This window comes from Chanodichthys erythropterus, chromosome 19 (assembly GCF_024489055.1).
Source record: "Chanodichthys erythropterus isolate Z2021 chromosome 19, ASM2448905v1, whole genome shotgun sequence".
Classification (NCBI taxonomy): Eukaryota; Metazoa; Chordata; class Actinopteri; order Cypriniformes; family Xenocyprididae; genus Chanodichthys; species Chanodichthys erythropterus.
In genome coordinates this window covers 11889010-11905769 of record NC_090239.1, presented here as the reverse complement: position 1 = coordinate 11905769, position 16760 = coordinate 11889010, and the positions used below count along the sequence as shown (strand labels likewise).

At 37.3% G+C, this 16760-nt stretch overlaps 1 protein-coding gene across 1 annotated transcript in view; it reads left to right on the top strand.

Moving 5' to 3' along the window:
• atrnl1b (attractin-like 1b) overlaps positions 1-10632 on the top strand; it is a 105895-nt gene extending 95263 nt beyond the window's left edge. The window contains exons 28-29 of the mRNA XM_067369334.1: positions 3132-3246; positions 8489-10632. Coding sequence (XP_067225435.1) covers positions 3132-3246; positions 8489-8613 — 240 coding nt within the window. The 3' untranslated portion in view covers positions 8614-10632. The remainder of the gene's footprint in view (positions 1-3131; positions 3247-8488) is intronic.
• Positions 10633-16760: the final 6128 nt, after the last annotated feature.

The following is a 16760-nucleotide window of genomic DNA, read 5'->3' as shown; positions in this document are numbered from 1 at the left end:
TGGGGTTATTTTTTATTTTTTTTGTACTTATTTTATTATTTTTTTTATACAATATTTTAAACACAAAACACTATATTGTAAAATTACATTTTATGATAAACTAAACACATTTTTAGTTTTCCTGCGAGAAATTTTCATTTAGTGCTAGCATTTTTTTATCATTTTGACCAAAACAAACTTGTAGCCAATCAGCAGTAAGTGGCGTATACACTCATGATGAGGGAGGTGAGAGAGCTCAGTGCAAAAGAAAGACATTAACATAATGACTATAGAAAGAGAGAGATTGCAGAGAAAACGTTGGCTTTGCTGTGTTTCACAGAGCTAAGATATGCAGTCTTTTGCTTGAATATACTCTTGTGTCTTCTTTGCTTGTTTGCTCATTTGCATTATTATTATATGCCTGGAAACCACCTCCACCATCTGTTTGGTTGGTCGCTATAACCCCTTAATCTTGTCATATTTTTAATATATTAGTTACTCGGACTAACATTTTATGTAGGGAGCTAAAAACTTTTGTTTTTTTAGATGGAAGGGATGATTGCCATCAAAGGAGTTGAGGAGCTAAATAACAATTAGACATTCAACATGAATTATCATAGTAACAAGCAAGTGTGCTTTCCACTTATTGATAACATCATAATGTAGCTTCGGGCAGCAGGCACAGCAGATACTGCCATAGTTGTTGCCAGTGTTGCATAGCGTGTACATGAATGTGGGGGAGGAGGCATCAAGATAGGGGTGTGATCCTTTTGGGTAGGGCGTGTTTGTTTTGGTGATTTTAATTATAAAGTGTTTACTAGAAATCGCTTACCACACCTTTGAAAAATGCCTGACTCCCTGATCGGTGCCCTGACTACTGAATTAGGGAGCTGATTGAGACACACCCATGGATTATTGGAAAATTCTATCAATGGGGAGGAAGGGGTTAAAAGACCCCCACATGTGCACACACAGAGAAAAAAAAACATTGAAATGAGTCATGTGTTACAAAGCTTTGAAAATTATACTTTTCTCTGTCATTTAAGTTAGAAAGTACTTTCATGTGTAAAGAAGTGGTCACCCCTTTGAGCAAGAGTCTTTTGTAATGTATGTTTGGGTGTGAAATTGAAATGTATCTTTATATTATGCATAACTACCAAGCTCAGACAATAGCAGTGGCCAGAAATGGATACTTAAGTGTAGGTTTGAAAATGGAGATGTGTAATTAAGTGTGATATTTAGCATGAATCACTTGATTGGTGTGTTTTGCCAGAAATAATGAGGTTTGCTGTGTCATTCAAAAGCAAGAGGATGCATTTGTGTATGATGGGCATATTGAAGAGTCTTGAGGCCGCTGTCAAACCATTAGCAGATACTGTTTGTGCTGTCTGTCACATAATAAATAGGATGCTCTGAGGTGGATTAGAGACTAGACCTGATGGCTAGCAGAGCAAATACATGTATTGACATCCATTCCTTATTTTTCTTTTTATTCCTTGGTGGAAACTCAGCCTTGTCCTTAAGATACAAGAAGGCATTTAGCAAGGGAAGGAAATATCTTTACAGACTGATTTTAATCAAGAAAAAAGCATGCAGTGTGAGGGAGAGAGAGAAAATCAAGAGGAAAAACAGTGATATTCTGCACACGGAGGATTGAGGGAGCTAGAAGGGGAGCTAGACACCCCTTGCCACCCCCTGTCACTCAGAAACAATGGCTTTGAACTTTTTAAGTGCAGCACAAGTGGCCTCTTTTCCTCTCAAAGAGACAGATATTGCTCTGATAACAGCCTCTGTCCTCTGGGCTTGATGGACATCACTGTCAGCGCAGGCTTAATTTGACCTTTCACAAGCCCCTCCACGCCTGTGCCATCGCGTTCCATGATTTCTCTCACGAAATGAGAGAGTGATGGGTTTGGGCATTCTTTCATTATAAAACCGAACACATTTTCTATGATTTTATTAGCCAAGAAGAAAATTTTGCACTTCATTCTTACTTGTTTTATATTGTTTTCGGAAAATATATAGTTGATAAAAATATAAAAATATTGAGAACACAAAAAAATTAATGATCTGTAGATCAGTTAAAAGCCACCGAGAACTAATTTAAATGTTTGCTGTGTGCTCCAATAATTGTCATAATTATATTGAGGTGGGAAAGGGCCAAGTTTGTATTAAACGTTCCTGCTTTAGAGAAAGGTACCTTAGGGTAACTTTGTTGGTTTGACGTCTGGCGTTTAATTCATATTATAGGCTAGATGAGGACCGTTTTTGGCAGAAAATATTAGTTGGCATCTGTTCCCTTTTTGTGACTTTCATTTTTTTTTTTTTTTTTTTTTTATATACACACACATTTTGGCAACTGGGGTAAGATATTAAAGCTTCATTTTGTGGAGAGCCATTGGCTGCCAAAGTCTGTGATCTTGCAGCACGCTCTTGGAAGAGCTCTTGAAGAGGCACTCTCTTTAAATGATGAATAAAGCAACTCTATAGCTGAGTCAATGTGTGTGGAGGGCTAGAGATGAGAGTGTATTAATGAGCTAAGGGAATCTTAAAAGACAATACCCCATACACAAAACATCACATGCATGCTTTATTCAATGACGGGGACATTTATGACTCCCTTTGTCATTAAAACGCATAAAACATTCGACAAGTCCTTTTAAAAAAGCATTCGTATATATGTGAGTGGACCAATCCTCTACATGTTAGCTGAATAATCTGTAATATGAGATAAAAGATGACATTTTAAGATCACTGCGATTGCCTGTGGCTTCCTTCCTCCTCATTCCACTATGCTGCATCAGAGACCCGCTGATGCATACTTCTATCCAGGGCAGCGTTTATAGAGACAGAGAGCGGGTGCTACAACACGACCCTAGTTGGTAGTCGACAACCTCAAATGTCACATTTTCTTTGCATGTGTGTGCATGATGTGAACTTTGAAAGTGGCTTGCTTTGAGTCTTTGTGTTTCAGGGAGGTGATTTATTACTGAGATAATCACGATGTGAATTTTCCTTTTCTATCGATGTGCGAGAGACATCCTACAATGTCTTCTCACACCGAGGACTGTGACATTTGTGACTGATGGTTATGTGTTCAGGAGTAGGCTTGTTATAGATGACACATTTCCTCTCCTCTGATCTCTCCACAGGGACCGCCCAAGCCAGTGGCCGTGGAACCCTGTTCAGGGGGTAAAGCAGCAGTGCTCACGGTGCTCTTGTGTCTCCCACGAGGGGCATCTGGTGTTCCTCCACCCGGCCAATCAGGTCAGTATTTTCGAACATACATACACATAAAACAAGTGTGCCAAGAAATATGGTGTCAAAGTGTAATTTTAGAAGATTGCAAGTGCAAAAAGTGCGAAAAGTCTTAAAAACGCTAACAGTCAAAGAAAAGCTTAAAATTCTAAGAGACATGTGACTGTCATGTTCATGTGCCTCACTGACGGAACCAGACTTCCCCTGTTCGTGATTTTAAAAAGTAAAACGGTACCCAGATTTCAAAACTACACTAAGATTTCACTTCTACTGTTAATGAAATTTTGGTAGGCTACATGATGCTAAATGCGATCATTGGTACATTTTACCAGTATTTGCCATACTTTCGATACAAAAATTTAAATATTAAAAATATGCAATATGAAAATTATTTTCAAATAAAAGCATTTTCTTTATAAAAATGTTTTTATAAAAAAAAAAACATTATTTTAGAGAGTCAAAAGTACCCAACTTCGGTACCAAGTCAGTACTGAAATTTTAAAAATGTGACACTTTGAGCGCTGTTGAGCGGATTCGTAAACACCTCTCATTGGCCATTTTGTTCACTTGCTCATCGGATATGTCTTTGAAAACAGGCGTCTATCGCGGTCCAGACACCTGCTTTCAAATGCTCCCGCTTGCAAAACGCTTTCAAATTTAAACACTCCCGTGTGTTGATCATTGTAGCCAATCACAGACACATCCAATGAGTGCGTGAACACAATGGCCAATCAGAGTTGTTTACAAATCCGCTCAACAGCACACAGAGTGTCAGATTTTTAAAATTTGTACTGAAGTGGGTACTTTTGGTCGTCTTTTAATCAATGTCGTCTAACTTTCAAATGAGCGTTACAGCCAATGTGGTCTAAATGTATAAAAAAAAAAAAGGAAATGAACGTACAATTAAATATCCAATTTTGATACCGATATATTAAAAAAATCTCTAATATATGCAGAAAACTGATACCATATGCATTCATTGTGCACCCCTAATGTTTCTGCATGTTTTTTGGCACTTGTGATTTATCCTCCTGTGTTTGGTAATTTTATCCCTAGCATAAATTTACAACTTGACTTGGTACAGGCAGCTTTTCAGTTAATGTTTTACACCGAATTAACATGCCCGCTGCACACTTATTATGTTGCAGTTTGGTTCATTCCCCATGTGAGAATTAATTTCATGCAGGAAGTTCTCCAGTGTTCCCCTGGTGGTTTGATGTAAGTTTGTCTGTGAATGCTGGTCATATCTTCTTACACCACTATGGCTAACCCCAGTCTGAATGTCTCCCGTCTATAGCCTGAACAAAATAGATCTAAAAAAAAAAAAAAAAAAAAATCTGAGTAGACATTGTACCTCTCCATATCCTTGGCTTTGAGACAAAGGATTGTCATGTTCCACTGATCACCAAACTTGGCTTTCTACAAATGTACAAACAAAAAAAATAATCAATACAGTAATAATGGTGTCCAGTTTCTGTCTTTTTTCCCCATATTTGTCATTCACCTTCAGTCGACAGCACCTTTTCTGAGAGCTCGTATCACACGCATATATTTAGACGGCAGTGCCTTAAAAGCCATGTCAGCTAGAGGTCTGTCTCGTAGACCTCTGTTTAGCTTTAAGAGGTACAGAGTGATACGATTGGGTTGAGAAAAAACCTTTTACCCCCTCCCCTTCTCAGCAGGCTTGTCAGTCAACTTGCTGTTTTATGGGACCTTGTCATTTAAGCTTGTCTTCCTCCCCAGGAACTAGACTGATCTGGGAAAAAAACAGCTTTTGTTTCTCTAATAGCTCCTCTTTTGTTTGACAAGCACAAAATAGAGACAACAAATAACAGCAACATGAAAACAACAACTGATATGCACAGAAAGAGTATGTTTGGTGATATCTGAAGACAGTTGGATCTGTCGAGACAGAGCTTTGTTGCAGTTTAATGGCACTGAAAACTTTAGAGTGGCTGCTTGCTGGGCTGTTGAAGTTTGTCATGAACACTTTTGGAGAAAGCTACTTCAGATAGAGAGAAATAAAAGGAGAGGGAGACTGAAGAGAAAAAGTGGTGAGACTGTTTTGAATCAACAAAGAATATTTTTGGAGAGACGCACAGGAGCTTTGCGCACAGATGTCTCTTTGTCGTCAAAGAGCTTTGTTTTAGTTTGTCTTTTTGGAAGTTCCACAGCAGGATGGATGTGTAGGTGTTTGTCTGCTAGTATAAAGCGGTGCATCACCTTCACAGAGCAGACCAATCGCTGTTTGACTGATGTAGGAGCTTGGAGCAGAGAAGGCTGCTTTTGTCAGCTCTCACCCTGCTCTGTCTGCATGTCTACATGGTGTGATGTGAGTATGATCCTGAAAACATGATGCCTGTTTCTCTGAAACAGCCTCCCACTCAGTGCTTGGACACAATAATAAACTCGGCAAGCAGACAGACGCTGATTGGTATTAACCATATCGATTATTTTATACAGATACTTTGAGATTTTCTTGGTGCTGAAGGTCTTTCTCATTTTGTGCCTGGCTAACAAAATCAACTGAATGTTTTTTCATTATATGCATGTGTGATCAAATAAGACCTCCTTATCTTTCAATGGGAAAACATGCACGTCCGGCTTTATATAACATGGAATAATTTTGTCTAGGTGATGTAATGACAAAATGTGGAGATAGGTGCCTGTATATTTTATTTAATTACATTTCCAAACCTGGCCAGGCCTGGGCAGTCATTTCTTAATGTCCTTAAAGGAACACTCCACTTTTTTGAAAATAGGCTAGTTTTCCAACTCCCCTAGAGTTAAACAGTTGAGTTTTACCGTTTTCTAATCCATTCAGCCGATCTCCGGTTCTGGCGGTACCACTTTTAGCATAGCTTAGTATAGTTCATTGAATCTGATTAGACCGTTAGCATCGTGCTTAAAAATGACCAAAGAGTTTTGATATTTTTCCTATTTAAAACTTGACTCTTCTGTAGTTAAATCGTGTACTAAGACCGACGGAAAATAAAAAGTTGTGATTTTCTAGGCTGATATGGCTAGGAACTATACTCTCATTCAGGCGTAATAATCAAGGAACTTTGCTGCCGTTCCATGGCTGCAGCAGTGCAATGATATTACGCAGCGCCCATGAGCCCCTGCTTGCACAGGGAACGTGCCTTGCAACCATGGAGACGTTTGTGAGAGACGCTGCGTAATAACCATGGAACGGCAGCAAAGTTCCTTGATTATTACGCCTGAATGAGAGTATAGTTCCTAGCCATATCAGCCTAGAAAATCGCAACTTTTCATTTTCTGTCGGTCTTAGTACACGATTTAACTACAGAAGAGTCAAGTTTTAAATAGGAAAAATATCAAAACTCTTTGGTCATTTTTAAGCGCAATGCTAACGGTCAGATTCAATGAACTATGCTAAGCTATGCTAAAAGTGGTACCGCCAGAACCGGAGATCGGCTGAATGGATTTGAAAACGGTAAAACTCAACTGTTTAACTCTAGGGGAGTTGGAAAATGAGCCTATTTTCAAAAAAAGTGGAGTGTTCCTTTAAATATATACGTACATGTTTTTTTTGTTTTGTTCTGTTTGCCACGTTACAAAGTGCCCAGTAAATTGCCGTCAAATAAAACAGTTGCCATGCCAATTTGCTACTGTAAACAAAATCTTGCAACACTTGCTCCACCTCGGGTCTTCTAATTGGTCCACTATTTTGGAACTGACATTGTCAGTTGCATAAAAGTTGAAAGATGAGTGCGCAACGGTCATACACATTCATCTAGCATGTTTACATAGAAAAACAATGGAGAATTACCCAGGTGAAAAAAGTACACTTCCATAATGTACTTAGTGCACTGTTTTCATTGCACTTTCATTGCACTCATAGTGCACTGTACTATTCTTCTTTAGTACTTCTTAAGATAATCTTGTGCTTTTAACATGCTATCTCTGTATTAAATATATATATATATATTTATATATATATATATTTATGTGCCACTTGTACAACACTTGAGCCCACTAGTGTATGAAAGATGGGTTCAAGTGTACTACAAGTGGTAACTAAGTTGTATAATACAGAGATATGTTAAAAGCACATTTTAGTTCATATTCATTGTGTCTCAAAATAGCACAGTTGAGTACACTTAGTTGTAATTAAGATTATCTTAAGAAGATTTTTTAGTATATCTATTACAAAATTTGTGCGCGAAAATAGAGCACTTTAAGTACATAATGGAAGTGTACTTTTCTTTCTCTTGGGTAGTGCATTGGAATGGAACAACACGTTCTGTAAGTGTGATCATTTCTTAATGTTTGGCTTTTTAACATCTGAAACATAAACATGTCTGAACAAGCCAGTTAAATGCTTTATTTTTCATTCTAGATGATATTTTTGAGTTAGAATCCTCATGATTTGACCCAGTTTGAGTACCTGAATGGTAAGTAGCAAGTCCCTGCATAACCAGCTGTAAAAGCACTACAGTAGTAGGTGTACACTGCGCTCTTCAATCCCATGGACTGTTCTGTTGACAGACATGTAGTTTTCACGTGCCTCCCTGCAGGCCAGGTATGATGGGTAATAAATCGATGTAGGGCAGTATGTAACTGTCTGAGGCTCAGGTTGTTCTTGGATGTAAATCGTCTTCGCCTGAACGCTTGAAGCTCCGGCTTCTCACCAATGTGCTGAATTCAATTCCTTTTGCCCTGGCCTGTCTCAAGTAATGAATTGTTCCCCTCCGATAATTGTATTGCTTCAATAGCAGGGAGGGAGCAGTGCCAGACTAGCACAGAAGTGGCCGTTGTGTTTGTAGGATGATTTGTGAGATGCTGCTTTGAAAAATGGCTTTGGGGTTGCAGCCATGGTTTTGACCACATCAGTCCGAGACAGAATCCTGGCACAAAATGTAGGGTGCTGGGAGTCGAGTTCAATTCAAACCCCCATCCTAGAATAAGAGAAAAGTGGCCATAGAATAGGAGAAAGGGATGCTTCTAGAAACAGATGACCTTGACATTGAACAAGGAGTGGCTTCTGAGTCTTCCGATGCATGAGTGGAAACTTTTCTTTATGCATGAACAGTCAGGAATCTGTCTTTAAAAATGAACGAGCTGATATTTGTTCTTTTGAAAGAGATAGCTGTAAGTTACCATTGTTCCTTTTTTAAATAACTTTGCTTTGACATGTAAATGAACCGCTTTTGCTTTTGAATCCTCTCAGTGAGTCTGTGCTTCTCCTCTCTGACCCTCGGCTTGCTTTGTTGTGTGTTGTCTGCAGGTATAGCCATCGCCAGCGCTCTTATCGACACGTCCCAGCAGAAGCCTATGGACTTCAAAGAGAAAAGCCAAGGCTTGAAGAACCGCAAAGCTCTGCCTCCCGCTCACCAGGGCACCTGTGTTTGAATCGTCTGCGGCCTCGGCGGGCTGTCCTTTACCAGAGCGACCTCCTCTCTTGTGCTGCTTCAGGCAGACGACGGCCTAGAGTGGCCCCATGTGAGGGGATTATTTAGGTGACAGAGTGACCTCTTATTTCCACTCCACATACACTTTATCTCTTCACGGCAATTGAACATCGTAAATAGATCTCGTCCGTCTCAAATGACCTTGCCATCACCACCTGCTCCAGCTTAAGCATCACTTTACTAGTTTGACTCCATCCGTACCAATCAACAGGCTTCTTTTTCATTCATCCAACTCTTGGCACTTTTGAGCCCTTTCCCCACAGCCATTTCGGTCTTCTGAATGTTGAGGGCCTCTCTAATGGTCTCCTATCAGCTTCACACCAAGCACAGATGTGCCTCTAGCATGGTTTGTACATTTTGGACCAGAGTGTCTTGCTAAGCCAGAAGCAGTGTTCTAGTAGTCTAGGGACGGTCGCCGGTCTCGTGTACGGGTTGAACAGCTCACCTATTTGTATGCTTGCCAACTAGACTTACATTTTTGCTCAATTTTTAGCTATTTTGACATTTTATTTAAGAGATGGACTATAGAAATGTTTGCCATGGCGTGGAATCTATCTGTTGTGTAAGCTAATGACGTTCTGCTGCTGGTAGCCTCATGCTTGGTAAACTCCTGTTAGGAATGGATCAAATCCATCTTTAGATAGATAGATAGATAGATAGATAGATAGGTTTCGCACATTTCATACTTGCGCTCTTCTTGTGAAGACTTTGCATGGACCACTCACACTATGCTTGAAAACTTTGTGGCTTACGTGTCACACGAAGAGCGTCTTTATGTCTTGAAATATCGCTGACCGTTAGCTGCAGTGTAATGCACCATAATGTAGAGGAGCCAGCTGGTTTGGGTGAAACCAAGGGTCAGTTGTAAATCACAGAGAGAAGTCAGTCTTTAGGTGAGGGATGAAATCGAGCCTCGCTGACTTGACAAACCTGGAGAATTTACGCCAGTAGGTCGCATTGCAACGGGTGTATAGTATTAAGGAAATGCTAGGGAACCCTAGAAAAGCAGTTGATCTTCTTTATTTTTATTGTCATTTTGCAACGGTACAGGTTTAAATGAGCAATGACTCATAACCTTGCAGTAACGCTTCATCTCTTTATAATGAACTTTTGTATACTTAAGTTTCACATATTGTGAATGTCAACAGAGGAAGAAATTTTTGAGGAGACCAGCACGTGAGAGTGCATTTAGACTGTTCATTCACTCAAGGACTGTGTCTTCAAACAATGGGCTTTCTCAGAGCAGGATTCACCATACAACTGGATCCTCTGAATCTAATTTAACCCACCACTAGGACTGAGTCAGAGCCCTCCGTGGGTAAAACAGGACATCTGGGAGATGTGTTTTCCTGTCTGTGGCAACAGCAAAAAGTGTACAGCCTCCTACTCATCACTCGTTTGCTTTAGATGGACTTGAACATGTGAATCTAATGTGAATCGCTCTTTTTCTCTTCATGTAGCTACTTCAATGTTTTTGTTTGTAATTTTTTGCTGGTTTTAATAAAGGATATTAAAATGTCAATAGGTATTTTAGGGCCACCCTCTGTACATGACGGTGATGAGAAATAATCATGTCTTTTACAATGTTTGTGGAAAAAAGAAATATTGAATTGTTTTTGTAACTAATTGATTCCTGTGTAATACCTCTGTGATAGGTCACACATGTAACTAACTCGATTCATATTAGTGTCTCTGTTTTTAGGTTAACTGAAGCTGCTCATCTAGATTATTCTGGGCATTTTGAACTTACTTTTCAGGTTATGATGTGTTAGGAATTTAGTTTCACAGCTATTTTTTATTTTGAAGTGTGTAAGAGATTACCACACGGAAATTTTACAGACTGATTACACAGGAATCATCTCACTGTAACTGAGAAAAAAACAGATTCATTCATCCCTCAGTGCATATCATTAATCTTCATTGTATTTTAAAGATGAATGGAAAAAATAAAACACTTGAATATTCAGAAGTCCATGGATCATTCCAGCGCCTATGAATACAAAGAGCTTGTTTCAAAGCTTTCACAAAATCAATCATTTGGTGGCTCTCACCATTAGCCAATACTCCAATGTTAAAGTGCCTGTCGGGACCAAATATATTCAAAAGATGGATACATTTATAATATTTTATTTACTGCATTTCCTTCAGGTGTAAAAGTAGTTAGTCTATCTATTGGAATAATTGATAATATGTTTAGATATAATATTATGTCCTCCAAAACACTTTAAATATTTTCCCTTCTGATCACTAAGGTATCACCAAGACAATGTAATGTATTTGAAAAACCATTTTACTTCTGTTTCATTTCAGAGAAGCCCCTATTACTCTCAGAACTGCTGAGGCAAGAAAACATGCATATGAATGGTTTACCTACACTGTAACGTAGCCAACGGTTTTTCAGTGGCTGATCTGATTTGAGCCTGTTATCCCTGACATGAAAGCAAATCTCTGTTCTGTAATATGGTTTTAGTGGCCCATTATTTTACCACAGTCAAGGGGTGTTAGGCAACAATGTGAAGTGGATTGCCTAAAACCTAGTTTAGAGTGCTTTTGCTTTTATACAGTGGCAGTAACAGTAATATGTTAAAGTCACAAATGTTCAATTGATACAATTGATAAAGTAGTTTATTAGACTAACTGTACGTTATTTATCATTGCCAAGCAACATAATGATCAAAGAGAGAAGAGCTTGTCGCATCAATACAGAATTAATGTGCAGTCACACAATCTGTGTATATTGAATAGTTTCAGTCTAGCTTCTGATCGGTCAGAATCAGAAGCTCTTTTGCTGAGATACATGATATAGTAACAGCTATTTTTATGAACCAAATATTTATTTATTTTTTTTTATTTAATTATTTTGCATAGCAATGTTCTATTATTTTTGGGATGATTTATTTTAAAGCAAAGACGCCTGTTTGGTTATTAATATAACATTTTGATTACAAAAATAGTTTACTATTTATATATTAAAGAGAAACGTTAACTCTTTTATAAAAGTAATATTGCATGTTATATATATTCACAATATAGTACCAGTGTTGTTAATGTTACCTAAAATTAAAAATAATAAATAAATAAAATAAAGCTGAAATAAAAATATAAACATTAGATTAAAAAAAAATATTAAAATGAGAATTTTTGCCTTTCCAACTAATATAAAACTGAAATAAATATAAATGAAGCTGTATGTGAATATATATATATTTTATATATATATTTTATATATAAATATATATATATATATATATATATATTTTATATATATATATATATATATATATATATATATATATATATATATATATATATATATATATATATATATATATATATATATATATATATATATATATATATATATATATATATATATATATATATATATATATATATATAAAAACTCTAATAAAAATTGACTAAAACTTAAACTACAGAATGACTAGTATAATAATACAAAAATAACAATGTATAGCACAGCCACTCTTGCATTATAGCTGAAATATTAAAAGAATAGCTCAAGTTTTAAAATCTGGACTGGCTATATTAATGTGCAACCATAAACAATGTACACTTAGGCTAATATTTCTTGGCTATATATAATATAATTTTTATTAATAAATTCTATTAATAAATTCAACCGTTGAACATTGTTGTCTTTTATCATTTTGCTTTTGCCACCACCAAAGTGTTAGTCCCCAAATTTTTTCTGCTGTTAATGGGACACCTTTTCTGTAGTAAAACCAAAGACACTAAAGATAAAGCACAACCACTTATGGCTTTATATTGCAATGGCCTGAAATGTGGTTCATCCAATTAGATTTTAAAGCTGTAATGATTTTATAATATTACATTTCCAACCCAAATTAGGGTTGATGCATGATGTGCAATGAGTATTATAGATCCCTGAAAGTTGTACTGTTTTATAAACCATTTTTTTCTGTTCACCTCACTGTGACAGTCACCAGACCTGGCTAGTCAGTCAGTCTGCTCAGGTAGGTGCACGACACAGCCTGACATAGACGGAATGAGCTGTCACAGCTGACTAATGCCCATAAAGACACTCAGGAGAGACGTATGGATAACTCACTGCAGATCTGCGTGTGTATGTGTGTTTTTCCAGCCTGCTGACAGGAGACAGCTGTAGCATCATGCCATGTATCAAAGGCAGTGATGGATAAGCCTGGCTTGTTTTTGCATTTTCCATGTCAAAGAGTTCCTCACTGTCTTCTGGAAACCAATTCAATACCAAACCTACGCATTAGTCTCTGGTCAGCAATGTTTGAACTCATGATAACATTTGGATTTGTGACTGGCTGCAATCAATGTCAATGTGATGACAGTATGGGGACTGTTAAAAGAAATGTAAAATCACCTAACGATTCATTTTCCTCCCCCCTCTGTCTGGTTTTCACCTGATCCCCTCCTCTAATGAGCGTTTGAGACGTGCCATTTCCGTATGGATGAATCTGTCAATATCGGTGGTATAAGTCAATGTGTGGGGGAGTCACGGAGTGTGTATCCTGTGCGATCATATATCTCTGGGTGTGTCAGAGGATGAGTGCTGTGAGAGATGCCTCGTGCCTTTATTGCTTTTAGTTGGCAGGAAATGCCCAGTGTAAATCAAGGTGTCTGGCACTAACATTAAGAGATATTAATGAGAGTGCGGACTGTTGGTAACACAGGAGGTGAGAGAGAGAATGAGCGATGGTTATGGATAAATCATTCATCCTTATGATGCCTGTAACACCAAGACCTGCAAGGATGGTTTCTTTACTCACATTGGCACATGCTTCTCTGGGACACTTTATGTTAGAAGGAATAGTTGTATTTTCCTCTATGAACGAGTTAGCACTTCTAGTTCCATTGTCCTGAAGTCAATTTTTTTTTTTTTTTTTTTTTTTTTTTTAAGGTATGTGGATAACAGAAGCTCAAGATATTTTCACGTTTTTTTCTTTGACTTTAAATAAATCAGTAATACCCTCTTTTATTTTAATCATTTACTTGTCTTGAAAAAGGGGGTTGCTAACAAGTGGCTAAATGGAGCTATAAAGGTTGTCTGGGACATTAACCGCTATCGTGACGAACACTATTCACAGCCTCATTGTGTTTATAATCACGCTTTTGCAAACTGTTATAACTTATAACAGTTATAACAGTTGTCAGAAGCATAATGGTGGTGACGACAAAGTCTTGCGACTATGGCATAGTTCGTTTATAGCCTACGTTTAGCTTAGTTCTGCCGATTGTATAGGCTTCAAAATTCTTAATGATAAACAAATGTGTAAGAACCATAAACTTTTGTTGGTCACTATTTTCTGCAATAATCCAAAAGCCAGTGGAAAAATCCTACTGGGTCTTTGTCCATCATGATAATCTTTACAAATGAACACAACTTTTATGAATTTTGAAGCCTAAACACAATCGTTACATATTACCCTTACAGACAAACCTGGACTATCTCTTAGAGCTCCATCCAAGGATAACACTACCTATTATGAGATGATTTCAATCAATTCTACCGTTGGAGTATCCCGGACGAGCCCCCAAACTAAATATATACTATGCATGCATTACACCGTGGTCACATCACCATCACTAAGATTTTGACAATTAACTATTACATTATTTGTTTAAGAACATTATCCCTGAAAGTTTGAAGGGATAAAAGAGTTTGCTAGTGCTCAGTTAAACATAACGAGGCTGTGAAAGCGGGCTAGTGAGATGAGCATTCCTGTTCGGCTGATGACGTTAAATGCAACCACTGTAGTTCCATTTATCCACTTGTTAGCAACCTTTCTCAAGACAAGTTAACAATTTTTTTTTTAAATCACAAGGAGGTTTTACTGATGTATTTTGTGAATAAAATGTGGATATATATTGAGCTTGTGTTAACAACAGACCTTATTTCAGCAACCCATTGACTTTGAGACAGTTGATCAGGAAGTACTAAAATGCTTTCTCGTTTCTGGGTTTTGGCCTACAAAAATATGACATCTCTGCACTACTCTATTCACTGCACTAATTGGTGGGTCCTCTGGGTGGAAATAAAGTGAGTTCATGCCATGTCAGAATTACCATAATTACGAGATTCTGACTTGTAAAAGTTAAATAGAAATAAATCCCACAGTAATTACACTGGTAATGTACTGTATAGTCATGTGGTCATCACCTTGATTAGTAGTCCCATTGCTAAAAGGAAGATTTAGATTTACTTTATGGAATAACTGAAATGTCTTACCCAATAGACTTCATTAGAGTGCATTACATGTGACTTGTTTAAGAGTAACAAGTGTTAATTTTAGGCGTATTGTATTAAACCCATAGCATAAGCCTTAACATCTGTTCTAGGTTTACAACTGTGTAGTTTCCATATGAAATTTAATTTTTCTCTTTAGTCTCATAGTATATGTATCTACTATATATCAGATCCCTGGCTCCCTATAGCTTGTGAATCAGACAAATGTGGGTACTGGTAAGGATAGTATGGACCTTGGCTTACTACACATTGGGACACTGATGGTGACATGACAACATCATTATACAGCATAACTACTGGTATTTATGAACAGCAGAACTGATTTTTTTCTGATGTTCTGTTATTTAAAGTAAAGTATCAAATGTTAGCTAGATTATGTTCAGTACCTGTCTAGCGATGTTCGTTTATGCTGAAATATAATTAAATGACAGTTTGTTTTTCAAAACATCTATTGCGTCATTAGAACTTTTATTAAGGGAACATAGTGAGCATTGATGCGCCATGGTTTTCAAAGTGCATTGTGGGACATTTTAGGGAGTGAACTTTTCAGTGCACTGGAAGGATTTTGCAATAGAGACAGTCACAGCTCTTAAAATGGCCGACATCCTAATCAGTACCTTGACTACTGAACTAGGAAGCTGATTGATACGCACCCAGAGTTTCCTCAGAAGTGAAATATGCTTGTGGTCAAATATGAAGACATGTGGATAATCAGTGTTTTCCTTGAATCTCTCAGAGAAACCATCTTTCTTCTGAACAGGATGGCATATGTGCTTTGCTCTTTGCAGTCTTTTGTTCCACTTTATTTTCCTGTGGCTAGTTTCAAGGCCTTTTTATTTGAACTTTTGAAATAATCAGCAGACACAAACCCTTTATGAAACTGTATGTCTCAAATCCTGCTGACCCTGCAGAAGACATGAATACTCCCTCTGAATTGTCACCCTATGGCATTATTTCCCTTCTGATGTCGGGTAATTTTTTTCTGCTTGATTGCAAATTACACAGACAGAGCTCATCTGGTCACAAAGCTGATGCTTGTCTTTCTGTATTCAAGACCCTTTAAAAGAAAGAGGGGCACATGGCACTGAAGACTGTGCAGAAACCAGACATTATGCCTAATTGCCTTTGGTAATAACAAAGAGCCTCCTATCTTTGGCTTTCCCTCAGCTGTCCTGTGAGTCATGTCCCTGTCCCATCTCTGTGTCTCTCTGCCCACTTCCGTCTTTGCTTTCAAGCTATGAAATGGCCCATGAATAATCGTCATGTACAGCATGTTGAGTGCGTGCTGCATGGCATAGATCTGTCCTTTCACCTTTCCACCCTCACATATGAAACTTTTAAAGAGTTGACCACAGTAACCGCAGACATTACACTATAATCCTCATTCCAGAGGTCAAAGTTCAGAGATTAAATGTGACAAGCACATACATCTTAGGAAACAGCATGAAATCTATCTCTGTCTGTCTGTCTCTCTGTCTGGTAAGGGGAAATTAACATTAATTGACATTCAAATAAATATAAATGTAATCAGACAAAATATAATTCTCAATCTTGATACAGTAACTTTTGTCAAGAATGTAAATAATCATTTAAATAAAAAGGAAATATTAAAATTGAGTCCAATATTAATAAGTCAATACATTTTTATCATTGTTTTTGACTAAATAAATAAAACTAATTATTTTGTCTAAAATTAAAAACAAACAAACAAAAAAAAATACAATCAGTAGTTTTAAATGCTACAAATGAATTTAGGCATCACAACATTATAATGTACTGTACAGTAAAAATGGACTTTCATTTCGATATTTGCTAAAGATTACATTTAA